General features: G+C 39.6%; 1 protein-coding gene across 1 annotated transcript; it reads right to left on the reverse strand.

Moving 5' to 3' along the window:
- Nucleotides 1-4,114: 4,114 nt before the first annotated feature.
- Nucleotides 4,115-18,842, reverse strand: plcxd3 (phosphatidylinositol-specific phospholipase C, X domain containing 3). The gene is made up of 6 exons (XM_085368434.1): nt 18,740-18,842; nt 7,940-8,196; nt 7,509-7,682; nt 5,828-6,003; nt 5,261-5,362; nt 4,115-4,271 (listed from the first exon to the last, which is right to left on the reverse strand). The coding sequence occupies exons 1-6, from the start codon at nt 18,840-18,842 to the stop codon at nt 4,115-4,117; spliced, it is 969 nt and encodes a 322-aa protein (XP_085224560.1).
- Nucleotides 18,843-19,445: the final 603 nt, after the last annotated feature.

Here is a 19,445-nt window from a genome sequence, read left to right on the forward strand (position 1 = left end):
TTGTGTTGAACATTTATTCATCTGTCCATCCAACCATCTGTCTGGGGAAGAGTTTGGTCACACCCTCCACAGGTCACCATCTATCAGAGGGCTAACACCAAGAGACACACAGTCATTCAGACTTACATTCTCATCTACAGCACAGCTAATTTAGAACCACCAGTTAACCTAACATACCTGCCTTTGGGCTGTGAGAGGGAGCAGGCCCCGGCTGGCCAGTGGATTCAAACCCAGGGCCTCCTTGCTGTGAGGCAACAGTACTAATTACCGTCCCGCCATTGCCCCAGTGTTGAACTTGTTCTTTACTCCGTTGCATGTTTTACACTGTAGGGTGAAGTGCATCTCAGCCTCACCCATAAACGATTGACCACATATTCTGTTTCCTTTTTTCAGCTGTGAAAACCGAGTTAGGATACATGTCTGCTTTTATCTCTGAGGCTAGAAATATATCTTCCAATTCCTAATTCCTTGCGTTTTTAGGACAAGGAAAAATTGTGTTTAGTTTGTTTGTAGCATTCCAATTACTTTTCTTCATTCTTTATTTCCTCTTCATGCCTGAGAGAACAGTTTCCATTCAAAGGATTTACTATACATTACCATATATATATATATATATATATATATATATATATATATATATATATATATATATATATATATACACATACATACATACATATGCCTCAGAGAAACAGCAATCAGGACTTCAGAACTAGAAACAAGAGTGGCTGGTAAAATTATTCTTCCTCCTCCACACATTTCAAACTTTTCTGAAACTGTGCATTTCACTGCTGCCCCTCTTTAAACTGTCTGAATGCCATCATCTCTACCTCCTACACCTCTACCTCCTCTTCATCTGTCTATTTGCTTGTGCGTGCGTGACAGAAAAAAAAAAGACAGACAGACCCAAACATGCACACATTTTTAAGCACAACAACACATTGGCATTTTTATCATTTCTTCGGGGGAAAATGACTGCAGCAATAACATCCAAGACTATTTCCGTTCATTTTTTTTTCTTGGCATGTCATCCATCAGTCCATTAACATGGTTTAGAAAACAAATAAAAAGCACACTACAAGAACATTTAAAGAATCCTCATATCACATAGAAAGGAATATAAACAGAGAAAGGGAAGTAGCTGTGCCATTCCTTCCCAAAACTACTGTAATGTGCAATCAAAGCACTTAATATCCATTCATTGAGCTAGTCTGTGGCTATCAAAACCACTCTGCTATTGCACACCGCAGCTTCCAAAGAAGGTTGATGACTGCTCACAGCAGTGAGTGCACTCAGTCAATTAACCTCTGTTAATAAGAGTAAAACAGCATTAACATGAGAACTGCATCAAAACTAACCTTTTTTAAGCGAATAACTACATGCTTAAAAACATTAACCTAACAAAAAAAGATTGTAATAACTAATAAGTGCATCATATTAGTCATCATATTAGATACTCTCGAAGGTGCACAGATGCAGGGGGCTACTCTCCACCTGAGTTATCTTTATTTCCTCTTCATGAGCAACGCCTTACTGCAGAATGGCAGATGCTGAATTACAAAACACAGTCTCAGTAAGGTCACCCTGGGTGCCGCTGCCCACCCACCTCCATCCACATCACCCTGGAAACAGGATGATTTTAAGATGCTCCTCTGCACAAATCGAGTAAAAAAATGCAGCTATGCTGGCTTAAAAGCTGAAAATCTACATTAGATCTAGAGTACCGCCATTTAGTGATTGAATTAGATTAGAATTTTATTATAATGGCCATAATAATGATTTTGTTTTTCAGTCAAGCAATTAAGCAACCAAGCAACCACTAACCACTCAACAAGCCAGACACTCCTGAGGAAATGATACTTCACTTAATAGGCATAGAAGCTTTATTTGATCTGCCATTTTCCACTTAGAACAGAGTCACTTTGAACAAAGGTTTCCGAGTTTTACAACAGCAAAGGACTCTTCACATCAGAACATAAAGGCAGTGACAACAGTTTGGACCAGGAGAGACACAAATGTCCTTACAACACGGTTTGCAAGCATTTTAAAGTCTGCTCATTTGTGTGGGTTCATTCATGATCTGCATGGGCTAGTAAGAGTGCAACCTTTAAAAAATAAATTAATTTAGACATTTGTCTTAAAGGCAAGGAACATTTCCAGCTGAGATGCACGCATGCTCCTAACAACAATATGCAGAAAATAATCAAATTTATGCACAAACCTCATGGACCCTCTAGGTGTACAGAAAACAGTATAGTATGTAGAAGATTTCAGTTCATGCAAAAAAAAGTAAAGTGTAAAATAAATATGACAAACGCGGGCGGTGTGGTAGTTCACTAAAACGAAGAAAATGTTGTTAGTGACGATATAATAATCTAAATATCTTACAATTTATCGGCAGTATACTATTTGCAGTTACAGTATGTAGAAACTCTCCACGATATAAAACATTTTAACATGAAACCACATCTTTAAACTCTAAAACTTGAACTCATTTTCACATTGAAGCATAATAATACAAACATGACTTTCTAGCTGAAACTCAGTCACTCACATGAAACTTTTAGAAATGGCACAGATACGCACGAGACACATACATTCACCAATCCAAAGAGTAAAGTTTTCTGTTTTTGGCTTTACATTACTGAACTTCTTAACACTGTCCTGGCAGAATACATTCTCTACAGAAAATACCACACAGACCATGAGGTGTGTGGATATTTGACTAGTGTGTGTGTGTGTGTGTGTGTGTGTGTGTGTGTGTGTTTTCCATGCATAAAACCTTGCAACAAAAGATCTATATATATATATATATATATATATATATATATATATATATATATATATATATATATATATATATATATATATGCAGACATATATCTGCAGATACATGCAGACTGGGGGCAAGCAATGAGCAAAGGAAATGCAGACGGTGGCACCCAGATATACTGTATTTTTATACTTGGCTATCACGACTCAACACCCACGACAGAATGCAAAAAAAAAAAAGTCACACTGAATGCCTTCTCATTAGAAATGTCTTGCTTCATCAACTTCATTTCCAACAGTGAGAACTGATGCTTGTCTTGCAATATGAATCAAACAGATAATGTGAAAATTACTGTTTTAGTGCTCATGCACAAGAGACCGCTGTGTATCCATCTTACATGATTAGAACACTTGTCGGCCAGCCAAGCTGCACTCTCACTCTCTCTTGCAATATGGTTTTGAATTACTGCATGAATCATTTTAATCTATCGATAAATAGTTTTAGAGTACACAGGTGTCTAATAAACGCCATTGCTGCAAGCTGGCTTCAGTGGAGACTTACTGGGTGAAAATCCCACGAGGGAATACAGTTTCAAAAAGAAATGGGAATGATTCGTTTTTGTCTATGTATTGAATAAACACATTGGAACAACACTTTTTAATCACACTCTGCATTCAAGCTGCTGGAGGCGTTTTCAAAAACACCCGCAGTGATCTGACCAAAGATGCATATTGTTAAAAACAAAAGAGAGAGAATTCACTTAGACAGATTTGCCAAACAAGACATACAACTGCTAGCTACTTACACCGGCCTAAAGTTTGAGATACACAGACTTATTATAAACAGCCTCTGAAAAAACTGTCACTGTCACTAGAATACCACGATTGATGTACCAATACATTTAGCAGACGGTTGATATGCTCTGAGGAACCTACCCGTGATGAAGTGGTAAGCCTGAAAACAGTGCATTTGATCAGTGGACAAAGCAGGGATTTTTACAGCACAGGGAGTAAAGAAAATAAACATTTTACCTGAAAAAACAAACAAACAAAATAATCAAAAATCTTTTGGATCCCCTAAAACTGGACACAAACAAAACAAAACCTCACTCTCAAAGTGCTCCAACCGAACATCAGCGTTATGTCTACCAGTCTCAACTTGAAATTCCTCAATCTCCTTTTTCCATTTGACCGCTCATCTCACTATAGCCCTAAATAAAGTGAAAGGAGCCGTTTAGCTCCCCCTCCTGAAATAAATGCCAAAGAGAAAAGAGTGAGAGCACAGACGCAACCACTAGTATCAGTGGTGGTGACTGCACTCCTTGACGCCTGCTGCGGGTTCTCAGGTCGCATCGTCGTCTTCGTCATCCAGGTGATAATTGAGGGTGATGACGGCGCTGATGAATTCTCCAAGCTCCACGAAATCAGCTGTGATGATGTTAATGCCGCTCTCCCCGGGTCTTTGAGATCTGATCCACTGCATCATACCTGGTAAAGCCCTGGGAGAAATGAAAAGAAAAAGCATGTTAGTGGAAAGAGTGCAAGGGGAAAAAAATGATGTCAAAAAAAGGAAGAGAGGAAGGGATGATTCACAGTTGGTTAAACACAGAGAGGGGCGTGCTGAGATAAAAGATCCCTGTGATGCTGCATGTGATGTCTGCGAGCCAGACACCAGCTGCGTGAAGGACACTCTGAACATGCCGGACATGTTCACGTGAGCTGAGCAACAAAGAAGAGCAGCTTTCTGCATAAAAATTAAAAATAAAATCTACGCGTTGTCTCCTCGTTGTTTGCTTTCTTGTTATGCTGAGTCCAACGCTGGCAGTCTATGTGCAAAACGCTTGGATGGGATTCTGAAGGATGCCTACATCAAAGTAACTAAATGCCTGGTGAGAGAGGCTGATAGTGGAATTATCAAATGAATAATTCATGCCAGGAAAATTGATGCTTTTGCTGTTGATGCTTTTAACAAACTGGGGACATTAAGAGGGAATGAAACACAGACAAAGCTAAGGGTAAATTAATATAATTTAAAAAAAAAGTTGTGTACCATAACTGAAAAGAGGAGACATAACGTGAGGAAAAATTGCCTCTGGTTTATGGCAGTTGTTCCAGACAAAAAAAAGATGAAAGAAAAACAATAACTCGAATTAGGCCAGTGTCAAATGCCTGGGGATACCTGTAGAAACCACCATGCCTTTGGTTGTAGTTACAAAATGCCACAATGACTCACATTTGACTCCTAAAGTGTGTATCTGTCAGGGTACACACGCTTGTGATTTTTTTGTTGCGAGCTGTTATGGCTAAATCACTTCTGTGGGCTCTGGTGCCTGAGGTGTTTCCATAACTCTGGTCACAAAACTGAGCGTCTGTGTATGTGTGGAAGAAGACTGTGTGCCACCACTGGTGGTAACAATGCATTTTTTGCTAGGCCTAGCATAATAGCGATCATGAGCACAAAAACATGCACATAAATGAGCATGCACACCTTTCTGTAATTGTCTCTCTCAGTCCACTAGCCACACCCTTCATCACAGTGCTGGCTTTTGGTGTCAGAACCACCTGGGAGACAAAGAATGTCCCCTTCCTCCTGCAAGAGAAACGTTGAGGGTTTACATGTTATCTTTGCTGTAACTTTCTTCCTTTTTAATAGTCACCATAATATATTTGCTTTACAGAAGTGCTACTTCTTATATAATTCACTGCTTTACCTTTGAATTAATTACTTTGCATTAACTGCAATTAATCTTTTTAAAGCCTGCTTACTTGTAGCAGCATGCTGATGAAATCAGTAAGTTAAGCAAAGGAGCCAAAAGCAAGTCAAATTATTTGTACAGACCTCTAAGCACTGCAATATATCTACATCATGATAAAAAAGATCCATTGTGTTTAATCCTTATGGCTCATTTGCAAAGTTACAAAACATAAAACCAAGTTAATGAAACATGGATCATTAATTAAAGTGATTAAAAAAAATTATGTGGGGAACACAACAGATTTTATCTGATTTCTTCCTCTGTGTAGCAGACACTGGATTCATGAATATGAAATGTACCTGCGGTCAGTGATAGATGCCTGCAGAAACTGAATCAGCTTCTCCGGGTCAGTGGTGTTGGCCCAGGGAGAAGGCATCATCTGGCCTGGCCACAGGAAGGGCACCTCCAGGGCCATGGGATGGTGGTAGAAGACAAGCACCTGGTACTCCTTCTCCCATAGATACTGAAGACTCACCTGAGTGAGGGAGGGAGGTGTTCATAGTAGCAAGAGGTTATAAACTGAGGAACATAAAACAACCTGAACAGGTAGCTGATTTATTGACAGCTTAGTTCTGAATTAATTCTGAATGAATGAATTTCTCTCAGAGTGATGCATCTTCAATATTTAGTACTGACTTATCACAGAAGGTGTCAGATGTGTTATTTTTGAAGTCAGTGGCTCAATAAAACACCAACAGAGAGCTGTAAGTGAACCAAACTACATATAAAATCTATTTTAAGTGAATTGCATTGACTCTAACGTGATGATACATTTCTGAAAGCATTTTTGCAGACGTAAAAACAGTGAGACTGTCTCCCACAAGTTGCATTCTTACAAATACATGCTTATGTGTATAGCTGGACATCAGCAGCACATTTTGTTGGCTACATCCGATGAAAGAAATGCTGGATAGCAATATTAATTAATCGTAAGCAACCGGTAACAGCAATGAGCTAGATGATCCTCAGGGAGTGTCAATTACAGCAAAAATACACCTTTTCATCAGAATCCCAAGACGCATACACTTCACATCTTCTTTTCCAGCTGATTATTTGAGCTGATTTATTTTTTTGAAAAATGGGCTTGCAGCTGAATATTAGTTCTTAAAATAGACCAAACAAGTGCTGGAAAACAGTGCTGAAGTGGATTAACTTTGAATAGCAAAGCAAATGTGGGCTATAGAGATGACAAGGGAATGGCAGATAAACTTACAGTCTCAGGTCTCCGTCTACAAAATTAAACACTGAGGAGAAGCTCATTGTTTTCTCAGAACCTACTAGTCACTCTTGGCCTTTTTGCCCTCTTTTTCTTTCACTCAGCTGCTGCACCTGACAGGAAGGTGCTCATCTTAGAGTGGTGTCAGCGATTGTGGTAGTTCATGAATTGTAGGGCTAACTGGTACTGCTTATTTTAGGTTATTCAGTTACAGGGGAGGGTGGGAGATGAAGATGGGCCACAATTGGATGGGAAAAAAGACAAAAAAAACCCCTGAAAAACCTTCAAAGAGCAAAGTCTCATCTTAGGGAGACTTTTCTACTTGTCTCCTAAGCAAATGGGCATGGCGCGATATGGCAGCCTCGCTTCTGTCAGTCTGCCCCAGGGCAGCTGTGGCTACAACCGTAGCATGCCTCCACCAGTGTGTGAATGCGAGAGTGAATGAATAGTGGCATTGTAAAGCGCTTTGGGTGCCTTGAAAAGCGCTGTATAAATCCAATCCATTATTATTATTATTATTATTATTATTCTGAGTGAAAAAATGAACTATGATTAGAGATGTAATAACCATAATTCTACATCGGTACTGATCAAAACAAAATCACTGTTGTGCGGTGCTGAGAAAACAATAATTGCTTGAGGTCTTTTGAACTCAGCTAAATAAGATGTCCTTGGTAAGACGAAAGAAGCATCAGAAAAATGTTCAGCTGCTCCTACTTCACGTACCCCTCCTCCTCCCTGTTAAAAGTTAAGTGTATTTATACCTCCTGAGCAAAAACAACAGGGCAGAGCTTCTCTCCAAACACCTCCTTTAGCATGGTCACCAGTTTTTCATGGTGCAGGTTCTGCATGCCGTAGAAGTGGTTGAAATCCAGGAAGACCACCTCTCTGGCATGAGCTGACAGAAAACTGCTGATCTGCTCTAGGCCTTCTCTGACCTAAAAAAAACAACAACAAAAAAAACAAAATATGCACATTATTAAAATCTTTAGTGATGATATTAAATGTAGACATACAGACTGTGAACTGTGTACTTCAAATCTCTGAAGGACCTTGTATAATTAGGCTCTCAGTCTACACTCAAATATAAATATGTTGCCACACACACAGAGATGGTTAGATATCACTTAGCAACCACAAGCATTGCTAAACAGTCATCACATCAAAAACCATCAAAACTCTACTCTTTTCTAACCGTGGCACTGAAGAGCCCGTGGGCGAAGTACAGCTCATTTTCAGGGTCACGGGGCTTGGTGGAGATGCGCAGGTCAAAGAACCGGATCCCAGCCTCCAGTTGGCTCGTGAAGTTCATAGTCTGTGTAGCCAACCACTTCCTCATTAGCTTCTTGGCCACCGTGCCAAAAACAGAAACGAAGTTCTGCACCGTCTCTGGCTGCTCGGGACCCACTGGAGACGCCTCATCGATGTAAAAACTGAAGGAATCGTGGGATCCTGGGGGAAACACAAACATGAGTCTGCATACTGACTACTGCAGGTGTCGTTTCTGGTGGGAGACGACTGAAAGTTGAGGTCATTACTGAGAAATAGCCCAAAACCAAGGTAACAAAACTAACTACACGAAAAACAGCATCCAAGGTTGCAAATCATGAACTCGGACAGCTTGAAGAAGAAAATATATCCTGATGGTCATTCTCTAATAAAGTTTTATCGTTTACATATTATCCTTTTCCGATAAAACTGAGTTTTGGTGTAAATTAAAGGCAAAATAAAGAATCAAGAAAAATTACAGCCTTTGACTTAACAAATTTACAACCTGGATGACAACTATTTTATCCACTCTGGATATGAAGACTTTAAACTAAGCTTTAAACTAGGATAGACCTCTAACTGTGAAATGCCTGGTTTTGGATTCCTGCTTAAATTCAGACACACTTGCTTAACAAGTGAACCTGCCATTAAATTGCTTCCACACAACTACGCTTCTCACCAATATCTCTGAATGATCAAAATTTAAAGGTCTATGTCTTCTGTCAGAGTTTTCCCGACAAGCTCTGGAACCGTATCTGAAAAGATACATGCTGTGAAATTTTCCAAATGTCATCTTTGGAGCCTTGGGGATCACAATCATTTTGGAGTGGCAGCAAAAATCTTAGATACAGACATCTACAAGCCTCAGGAAATAAAACAAGTCACATGAATACAGGCAGTGGAATCTGTGAAAAACCTCTAAAAGCATATTTATTTTGTTATTAACAGTGATACAGTTGATGTTTTCTTAGTTGTATTAAAATTGAAATGGTGAAAAAAATACATTTGTGTAAGCCAGTCTGTACACTGAATGGTGATTCCTTTGTGACATTTAACTATTTCCTTGAGACAAACTCAGGATCAGCTGTAAAATAGACCTGAAGGTTGTGTGTTCTGCTTGAGCAGTTAACATCTCCTGCTCCTCTCATAATCACTGAGACTTCTTCATTATCCCCTTTACATTTCACATCCTCACCTTCTACCACCACCACCCCTCTGACACAGAGCCTGAACTGACCTTCAGCTATCTATATAGCGGTGCTAGGTCTTCACAGTCAGCACAGCGAATGACCATAAGCTGAGTAGACAGCTGAATCCTGGGGCAGGGCAGCAGTCGCATCACTACTGGCTAAGCCGCACCACCAGGGTCACAGCGTAGCAGAGCATGACCTTAACCGACTCCAACAGCTGCCTCTGCAGAAAATCTTTGCTTTTTAGGGCTCAAAGTTGCGCAACAACAAATCATAATCATCGCAAAATTATTTTCATTATCCAGTCATTCAGTCAATGTTGAAAACTACGCTACTGCTGATGCCTTTAGGGCGCTTGTTACTGAAATGACCCTTGCAGTGTGGTGAAAAAGTCAAACAATTTAAGTAATTTATTTAAGCCCCCATCTTGACATCTTTTTTTTGGCATATTTGTCATGCTTACATGTTTCAGATCATTAAATAATTGTAATATTACACAACAATAACCTGAGTTAATACAATAAGCTGTCTTTAAATAATGATTTCATCTATCACGGGGTAGAAGCAACCCCTACCTACATGGCCCCATGTGAAAAAAGTAATTGCCCCCTAAACGTAATAACTGGCGATGCCACCCTTGGTAGCAAGAAATTTGATCAGCCACTTGTGATAATAGACAATGACTCTTTCACATGACTGTATGGTGTATGTATGTATCAGTTAGATTTAAATCCAGATTTTGACTAGGCCAAAGTTGGTTTTTGAGCCTTTGAAAGAAGTGTGTACATTATTGTACTTTATTGAGCCCCGTGGGGAAATTGCTCTCTGCATTTAACCCATTCACTCAGTGAAGCAGTGGGCAGCCATTGGGCGCCCGGGGAGCAGTGTGTAGGGACGGTACCTTGCTCAGGGGTACCTCAGGGTAGCTGTTAAGGGGAATCGAACCCCCGACCTTCCGATCATGGGGCAACCACTCTACCTACTGAGCTATCCCTGCCCTGAGAGGTGGACTTGCTGGTGTGTTTCAGATCAGTTCAATTCAATGCAATACTTTATGGTCCCGCAAGGAGAAATTAGTTAAGCAGCAAGGGCAACAATACGAATAAACAAAACGATAATAAATTGTCCTGCTCCACAACCAAGCTGGACATTCTCCTTCTGGATTTTTCTGGCAAGGAGCATAAACACTGACCATAACTGAGTCTTTACATGCTGTTCTGGGTTCTTTGTGACCACTGGATGAGTTGTTGATGACCTCTTGGAGTAATTTAGGCTGGCCAGTCTTGGGAAAGTTTACAACTATTACAACTTAATTTTGTCTAATTAACATCTGTTTGATAAATATGAATAACAGAAGAAGAAGACATTTAGGAAAGGGGGCAAATACCTCTTCACAATGTATACAAGTAAAAATAAGTAAGCAAATCTTCACATATGAGATGTTTGAAAAGGTAAGTTTGGCCTTCTTTAATTAAAAAGAAAAAAAATCACTGAAACAATTAATTTACACTTGAAGTGGCTGCTGCCCTTTAACCAATAACCTGAATAATTGTTTCAGTTTTGCAACACACACTTCTAATAGCTACACACCCATCAAGCTGCATAGGCCACTCTCCTTGAGATACGCGTTGTTCTGTTTGGGGAAAGAAGAACAGTTATAAGATATAAATTAAATCTAACAGTCCCCAAGGATCTAGCAACAAACTATATTTTATTAGTTTTTAATGAAAGCCTAGCACCTGAGGGAAACTAATGAGGTTTGTTTTGCATTGCTAACAAATACTTCTATAAATATGTATGACAAAAAGCCCATGGTTGATGCCATGTTGCAGAGAGAAACAATCTCACAGGAAAAGCTGAGACAGTATCAACCCTGGAGGGCCAAATCTTTTGCCAAATGTGCAGAACATCTGTGAGAATTTGCAGAAATGTGAGAACTTCACTCCAATACTATTATGATGCCTGAGCCCTGAATGTGATTAATTATTGTTTATGCTCCACCTTGATGGTCTGCCATTTCTCAAGGGAAAAACATTCATTTGGAAATGTGTGGAAGCATTTCAGTTTTTGAAACATACAATCCACACAATTAGTTTTCATTCTCACAAAAACAAACAACAGCAGCTCAGAACTGAGTCATTTCAAACTTGTCTACAGAGACAAAAAAACTTCTCCTTTCAAAGTGTAAGATTTTAAACTTCTTATACTTCTCATTTTAGCTTTAGAAGCAAATACAACATAACAGGTTGTGACTGGGGTGGATTGTCTTATATAGTTTATCATTTATGTTCCATAGATTGGTACTGGTGACATTTGGAGCAGTATTAATCACCTGCAGTTTCCAGGTCTTGGGATGTGCACATTTCGTGCCAGTTCCTGATTTTTCCAGTTACCAGGCTTTACACTGATCCTCTGTAAATGTTATCAAGAACTTGACACAGGAATTCAGCCCACTTAAGTTTGCTTAAGAAGTACAGCTGTTTCTTAGCTTTTACCAGAGTGCAAATGTGCGGTGACTGTGATACTTCTATCGAGTGTCATGATGAATGAAAAAAAAGCAGCAGGTAAATCAATAAAAAGACCACTGACCGGATAATCTTTGTCACCAAATGCAGACAGTAAATTACAATAATATACAAATGCGCAAAATCTTCATGCTACTGCCATGAGAATGAACATTCCTCTCTGTATTTAAAATATGCAATTACTGGGAAAGGCATTAATGGGGAATAGAGTCCAGTGTTTGATATGAATTACCTACCGCAAACAATATCCAAACAAACTACTGTCAAGCTGTTTGATCACTTTAACTTTGATAAAATTGAAGATGTGTACACAGAAAAAACTAAAGCACCCTGAAAAAAAACATATCCCAGAATAATACAAGTAGATGTCACTTGTGTAGCACTTTCATTGGAAAGCAAACTTAGGGAACTCTTTTCTCCGACATGTAAATATCAGCCGCACACAAGAAGAAGAGTCTCAAACTGCAAAGAGAGAAGATGAACAAGAGTGCCACAGAGACAACAAAAAAGACTTAAACAAGGTGAAACAGAGTGATGATGATGACAATGTTGATGACAGTGGTGCTGGGTGCTGCTACTGTTACCTTAGAGAATTGACCTTTGTTAACTGAGTCATTCTGACTGAATGAGAGCAGAGCATTCAGAGAGAACCACTGGTGGTTTGTGCCCTTTTTCATTACAAAACATTACCACTCTCCACCCTTTTTAGATCTATTTTAGGATGCTGAGTAGAGGAAAGAGGAGAAGAGAAGAAAAAAAATGAGAAGAGAATGAAAACTGACAGGATGGAGATGAGCTAAATGTTACTACAAGATAGATATAGGCTTCTGACTCTACATAATTTTGTCATTTACACTTCTTTTTTTTTTTTACAGTAATTCTGCAAGTGTTACTCTTTGCATCTATTTTTCAAACTCTCCAGTTCCTTTTCTCCTGTCTTAACACTTTATTTTCTCCATCTTGTTTGAGCATTAGTGTGCACACTGTATTTCTGATGAGGCTGAATTATTTGACTTTGAGACTATGTGACTATTAAGATAAGTGTCTCTGCTGGAAATGCAATTAACTGCAAATGGTGGGAAAACGAGCCAGTGGAGAATTCCACACTGAACCATTTCTTTTGGATTCTACAATATTTTTTTTAATTTTCTTTAAGCAACTTATAAAAGTGAAAACTCCACAAATATATGATGTTGGCTAATGAGTGGCTAATTATGAGTATCATGCATCAGCATAATACAATACTGCAAACGAGGGAATTTTTTGCAAAACTGCTAACTGTAAAATCCTCATGAGCTCCAAACAAGCAAGATGCACACAATATCTTTGGCAAAACAAAATTTCACTCAGATTAAGGAGGGTCTTGATTCACAGATAAAGAGCCATAGCAGGAAATAGCTCTAAGATGGGCATTCTCTCTCTCTCTCTCTCTCTCTCTCTAACAAAGACCCCCCTTTTGCTTTTGTATTGCACATTATATCCTGTTTTTCAGTGGCTTTGAGTTGACTGACTCCCCCTCTTCAAACATCCGCACTACCAGTGTTTATCTTGGCATCTAATACCATTCATCCATCTTGCTCTATAGGGGTTTAAGTGGCGTCAAAGTGATCTAATCAGGGGACTAATGGCCTTTTACAGCTAAAAGTCCAGGGCAAGCCTTTTTCTCTATCCAGAGGGAACCACTGAAACTCAAGATGCCTCTTCTTACAGTGGATTAGTTGTTATTTCTCGCAAGACTATCTTAACCTAATACCACTGCCTTCACCCATCCCCCTTGGTAATTCATGCTATTCATTGCTTACCTAAAGCCTTGAGCTGTTACTCAGGAGGTGAAGAATGGCTCCCCTGAGCCTGAAAATGTAGTATAGAGAAGTGTAAATCAGCCTTCTTCCCCAGTATTAAAATAATCAATATTATCTGCATGGAATGGAATGGGACGGCACGGTGTTATAGTGCTTAGTACTTTTGCCTCACAGCAAGGGAGGACACAGGGAGGACAAGATTGCATGTCCTCCCTGTGTTTGAGTGGGTTTTCTCCAGGCTGCCTCCCACAGTCCAAAGACGTTAGGTTAATTGGTGATTTGAAACCGGCCATGGGTGTGAAGTAAATAAAGTACTTAAAAAGTGTGTTGACCAAATTATCACAATAGAATGATGCACCATTTAATCATTGTACTCTGAAATAAGAAATAAACAGTAAAAAAAACCTAAAAGTTGAGATTGCATCGCTTTCTAAAGTAACTGAGAAAGTCTATGTAAACGGGTTACAGCTGCTAGTTCTAAAGTCTTTGTTTAAGGCAAAAATAATATAAATAATAAATGTATAATGTATATAAATTGCATGCTAGCAGTCTATTTTGCAGTTCTTCTGATTCATAATCGCTGAATATTAATTAATGTAGCTTTAACGATCCAGAACGATATGGTTTCACTCACCAGTTCAATTTATTAAGACAATACATTTGAATATTTTAGGTGCTTAAATAAACCCATAAAAAGCATTTCATAATAAGTGACTAATACTGTGTTGCCACTATAGTGCTGATTCATTTAGTTGTCATGCACACCTGCACGACACAGATATTGTACATGCCAGTGAGCACATAGTTCAAATTATACACCTACCACCACACAAAGTACTGAAAATCCATTTAATTACTATGGTAGTAAAAACGTGACAGATCTTCCCTTCCCCCTCTTAAGCTCGTTTCATGGTGACAGAGAAAGAAATTCACAGTATCTCTGGTGGCACACCTTTCTGCTGACCGTCTTGCTGAGAGGAATGCCAGCCAGTCTGCAGCCCTCACCTGGCAGATTTAACAGTAGCCACAGGAAAAGAGTCAAACACTAATCAGCCTGGGTAAAACAAGAAAGGTAGCTGCTCCCTCTCCCTCACCATCTCTCCCTTCAATGACCCAAATATTTAATATTCTACTACGTCTTTCTTTCCTCTCCTGCACAGCCCTTCAACCTAGTTCCAATTAGTATAGGCACAAGCCATTTGACTTTTATAGATGCGATATGTCGGCACAGCCGGAGGCCAAAGTGGCATGTAGGGACAATGCAGAAAGCTGAGTCATGCCTAAGTGCTACCATGTTCTTAGGTCTCAAACAACGTAGTCTGCAGTGGATTAGCAGGATTAAGAAAATGAGAGCATGTATTATTCTCACATAATTAATCAAACAGCCACAACGCAACTGTGCTCAGTCATGAGTCATAGCATAAAACAAACAAACAAACAAACAAATTAGAAATGTGCAGTTATTCCAAATAAACTGGACAAGAGCTGTCCCAGTGTCATCCAGTTAAAAACATCTAAATCTGACTCCCTCAGATAACACCCTTCCTCAGTACTATTGTTATATACTGTAATTCTAGAATGAAAGAAAAAGCTCTGTGCACAGCTCATTTCTTTTTTCTGGACAAATCTTCTCCAGGTTTCACAACCACACTGAGTCAGCTCTCCTTTAAGTGTCAAATGATTCACATGTGTTTTTGAACTCGGTAAATCATGCAATTTCAATTCAGCTGGGCCTGCTAAGTTTGACAAAATTGATCATTCCTCTATTTCAGATTGTCTCGACCATGTTGTTGGCATTCAGGATCAGACTTTGCAGTGTTTTGCCCCTTACCTGGAAGAGCAAAACGTTAAGGAATACTTTCCTTTGCAACCATCTCTCAGGATAAAAAAATGCTGTGTTTTTTTCAACCCTCATTTCTTACTCTGGCTGCTCTGAGAACATACACCTGATATTTTGTCCAAGATTCATAGAATACAACATCGTTTATTAAATATGTTGGAGGCTCCTTATGCATGGGAATACGTTGCACAGCAAAATTCATTGGATGACACTTTACAGTGCAGATGGACAGAACAAAAATTGTGTCTGTGTCCAAAACTTTATGGATCTAGCTGTGCAATCTCATTAAGTGTCTCTAAATGAAAACAGATTTTTATCTGTTAATATCTCTCATATTTAAATACTGTAAATAACCTGTATTTAAGTTCACTTGACAGAGGTAGGTGACATTGCTAAGTTTACCGTCACTGGATCAGTCTCATTGTAATTTTTTGAATTGTCCATCAATCACACAAAGTAACAAGAAATAGCAGGAATTTAAAATGAGTGAACAACCACAGTCAGCATCATATGTACTGTAGCATATAAACTGCTTTCATAACAAGATTTTGCAGGTTGAACCACTCAAATGTAACAGGTAAGCACATGCAATCTGTTACACATCTGTTATACAGCTGTTGTAGCCATCAAACACCTGCTACTTTGAGTATCTTTAATGTGCTATATGCACAAATAATTTGGCAGCATTAGCTCATTAACCAGTTACTTGAAGCACAGCAAATGCTGTTAAAACATTATATATATATTAAAAAAATCCGACAGTAATGAATCTGCCACCTCAGTACCCTAAAATAAACTGTCAATCATTCAGATGGTTGTGTGTGCTAACAGCTAGACTGTGAAGTTTTCTGGCAACAGCGGAGTAGCAGCCATCACATTATCCTACACTGTAAAGTACTACTTTTCCCTGGATATTTCAAGCTCTGCGGTAGGTGAATTGCTATTTTGAAAAAGTGAGCACAGAAAAATAAACTAAGAAACAGGCAGCAGCGGTTGTATAATAAGTTTTGTACAGCAGCATTTTCCAGTAACATCCTGGAAATAATATTCTTCCAATTAAGTGGAGCTATGAGACTTGTTTGAGGAAATGAATCGCCCATCCTTTTTGTTTCTTGTCTGTCCCAGTTTTATTCCTGCTTGAACAAAGGCTTAATGCTGCGTTCAATGATGAGACAAAAGAATGTGATATGAGATGCACACTGAAGGAAAAAAATGTCCATCCCGGTTTTCCCTCCAAGGCACGAGCGATAAGCAGAGTTCTGTCCTTTCCTTCTAAGATTCCTAATTATTTAAAGTAACACTCAGGTATGCCATTCAGCGTGTTAGTACGAGCTCGGGAGCAGCTTGGGAGAACAAGAAAACAGAGACTGCTTTAGGTTGCCTTCCCAATCGACTCAAAGGTTTATTTAGTACATAACAGCTTATATAGAGAAAAAAAGGTTCGTGTGTCAGCAAGTTCTCAGTTCAAACCGGTACAGACCAAATAAGGAAACGTCTTCCTGCCTTGTGAGCAAAGAAGTATCCTGTGTGTAGTTTATCAGTTCAGCTACAATTTATGATCATCCCAGCAAAATACACTCCTAGACATAGAATACAGAGTTCTTTCATTAGTGAATTCTGAAACAAACCACCTGGCCTTTAACGAGCCTTTTTCTAAGAGATAAAGAAGGGAGGATGGGAGTAAGGAAGTGGTCTCGTCTCTGTGGTGTTTTCGACCTTGGGGTACCAGCCTGTGAGTCTTACACATCAATTCTTGGGTCAGAGAGAAAGAGAAAAACAACTAGTAAATGGGCCTTATTGAGTAACAGTTTTCACTACAAAGCAATATCCTGTAAATGCTACCGTGGTATCAAAATATCACAACAGTTAAGGAAGTGGTCTCGTCTCTGTGGTGTTTTCGACCTTGGGGTACCAGCCTGTGAGTCTTACACATCAATTCTTGGGTCAGAGAGAAAGAGAAAAACAACTAGTAAATGGGCCTTATTGAGTAACAGTTTTCACTACAAAGCAATATCCTGTAAATGCTACCGTGGTATCAAAATATCACAACACACACTTTTGAAAGAACTCGGACGTACACTCCAATAGGAACACATGGTTGTTGCTATAATGAGCTTGGATAGAAATCCTGTGTGTTCTGGAGTTTCTTGGCAAATATGTGCAGGCAAACACAAGAAAGTGCAAAGATTTGGTGGATGTTTACAGAATCTGTATCCAAATGAAGGATAAACTGAGCTATCCTCAGCTGAGCTGCAGGCCACAGAACCAATGAGAGATATTAATGCCTAATTAAAAGGGACAGAGCATGTTCCCATGCTGTCTTGGCATGGATGAACTGTGATTCCGCACAGCACATGATTCAGCAAAATTACAAGCATAGATTATGCATACTATGTTGTTCCAGTCCTTATTTGTATTCCATTACATCTAATTTGACTGCATGTGTCTTGGCATCCTTAAAAGCTGTGATCATATTTGGTCATATGCTGTGCCCTGGACATCAACCACTAATCCATCTGCATGTGAAATGCAATGTTGCACATGCCAACCAATAAACACCTCAGGTATTGGGAGTTCAGCAAGAAAAAGACAGAGAGCGGAAGAGTGAAAGTGAGACAGAAAGGAGGGGGAAAGGGAATGAAGCACAAAGGATTAGAAATTCACAAGAATGAAGAATCGAATCGCTTTGTGTGGAGGTGTGATAATCGCTAGGCAGTGAATATGGATTTAACTGGCTGCTAATAAGACATTCTATCAGTCAGTGGTGGGCTATACAACCAGCATTTCCCATTTGAATGGAGTTAAAAAGACCGGCACACTGATTGGATAAAGGTCCGACAGCACATTTTCAATGGGATGCGCTGTGATCATCTGAGTGTGCAGACGGCACCCATCCCACTCCGTCTCCCTGTGGCCACCACCCCAGCATAAAAGCACAAACAGAGCAGCGTGGCTCATCTATTCTGAACCTATAGAGTGGTTCTAGATGACCCTTTTCTTTATTATCATTATTTTCTAAGTGCATACTTACTCGGCCGGAGAACGAACACGACAGCTGGGTATTTTGATAACCGTTAGACAGGTGATCGCAACACAAGCAACTGAACTATTATAAATACATAGTACTTCTTTGGTTGCGCAACAGGTCTTACCCTTTGTTCCAACGAGGTGCAACGAAAGTGACGGTTGTATTAAATGCACAATTCAAGTTTAGGAAGCGGTAAAACACAAATCTGAAACTGTCAATTTGTGCATTTCTAATCTACTAGAAAAGCTGTACGCAATGCGCGAGGTTAAAAAGACACGGGCATCCTCCTCATCCGATTACACTTGGACAAGGTCTTAAAAAAAAAAAAAAAAAACACTTACCGGGAATAGCCAGGTTGGTGAGCGGGATAGTGTGCATGCTCTGCGGTAAACTTGCCATCCAGTCTGCGAACCGCAGGTCGCTTCTCCCGTGAGACGAAGCCATGCTTCCACCTTGCACAACGCTCCGTTCTCCCTGACCGGTGCCTGCGCCAACCTGGAGCGCGCGCTCTCTCTTTCTCTCTACACACAGACACACTCGCGCCCTGCCTCACTTTCTCTCAGCATCCCTATCTCACGCACACACACAGACACAACTGCGCGACCGAGAAGTCAGCCCCCCCAGCAGCACACATAGGCGTGTTGCACATTTATGAAAATGCGGTTGGATGGATCTAAATATGGCAACATTCGGTGGTTAGTCGCCCAATAGTAACATAGCCTAAACGCCGCAATGGGTATGTTTCAGTACTAGTCACTTACAAAATAAAAGGCAACATATAATCATCTCATGTTTTTAGCATTAATGCACAGAGCATGAATGCTAGACTACACAAACCCATAAGGTTGCCAGAACACCCCCACATGAGGGCAGCATGTTAAATATTTTGGAACCACATAGTTGGATATGAATAGCCTATGTAAAAAGGTCTGCCAAGCTGATTCCATAATTCAAGACATGCTTTTACTGAGGTTAGAACATTTTGGACATTTAAAGCCATCTTTTTAGAGGACTGGATATGTGCATTATCCAAAAAGGTTCAGTTAG

Source organism: Diplotaxodon limnothrissa, linkage group LG12 (assembly GCF_057381915.1).
Source record: "Diplotaxodon limnothrissa isolate DT_005_m linkage group LG12, D_limnothrissa_male_GT1.1, whole genome shotgun sequence".
Classification (NCBI taxonomy): domain Eukaryota; kingdom Metazoa; phylum Chordata; class Actinopteri; order Cichliformes; family Cichlidae; genus Diplotaxodon; species Diplotaxodon limnothrissa.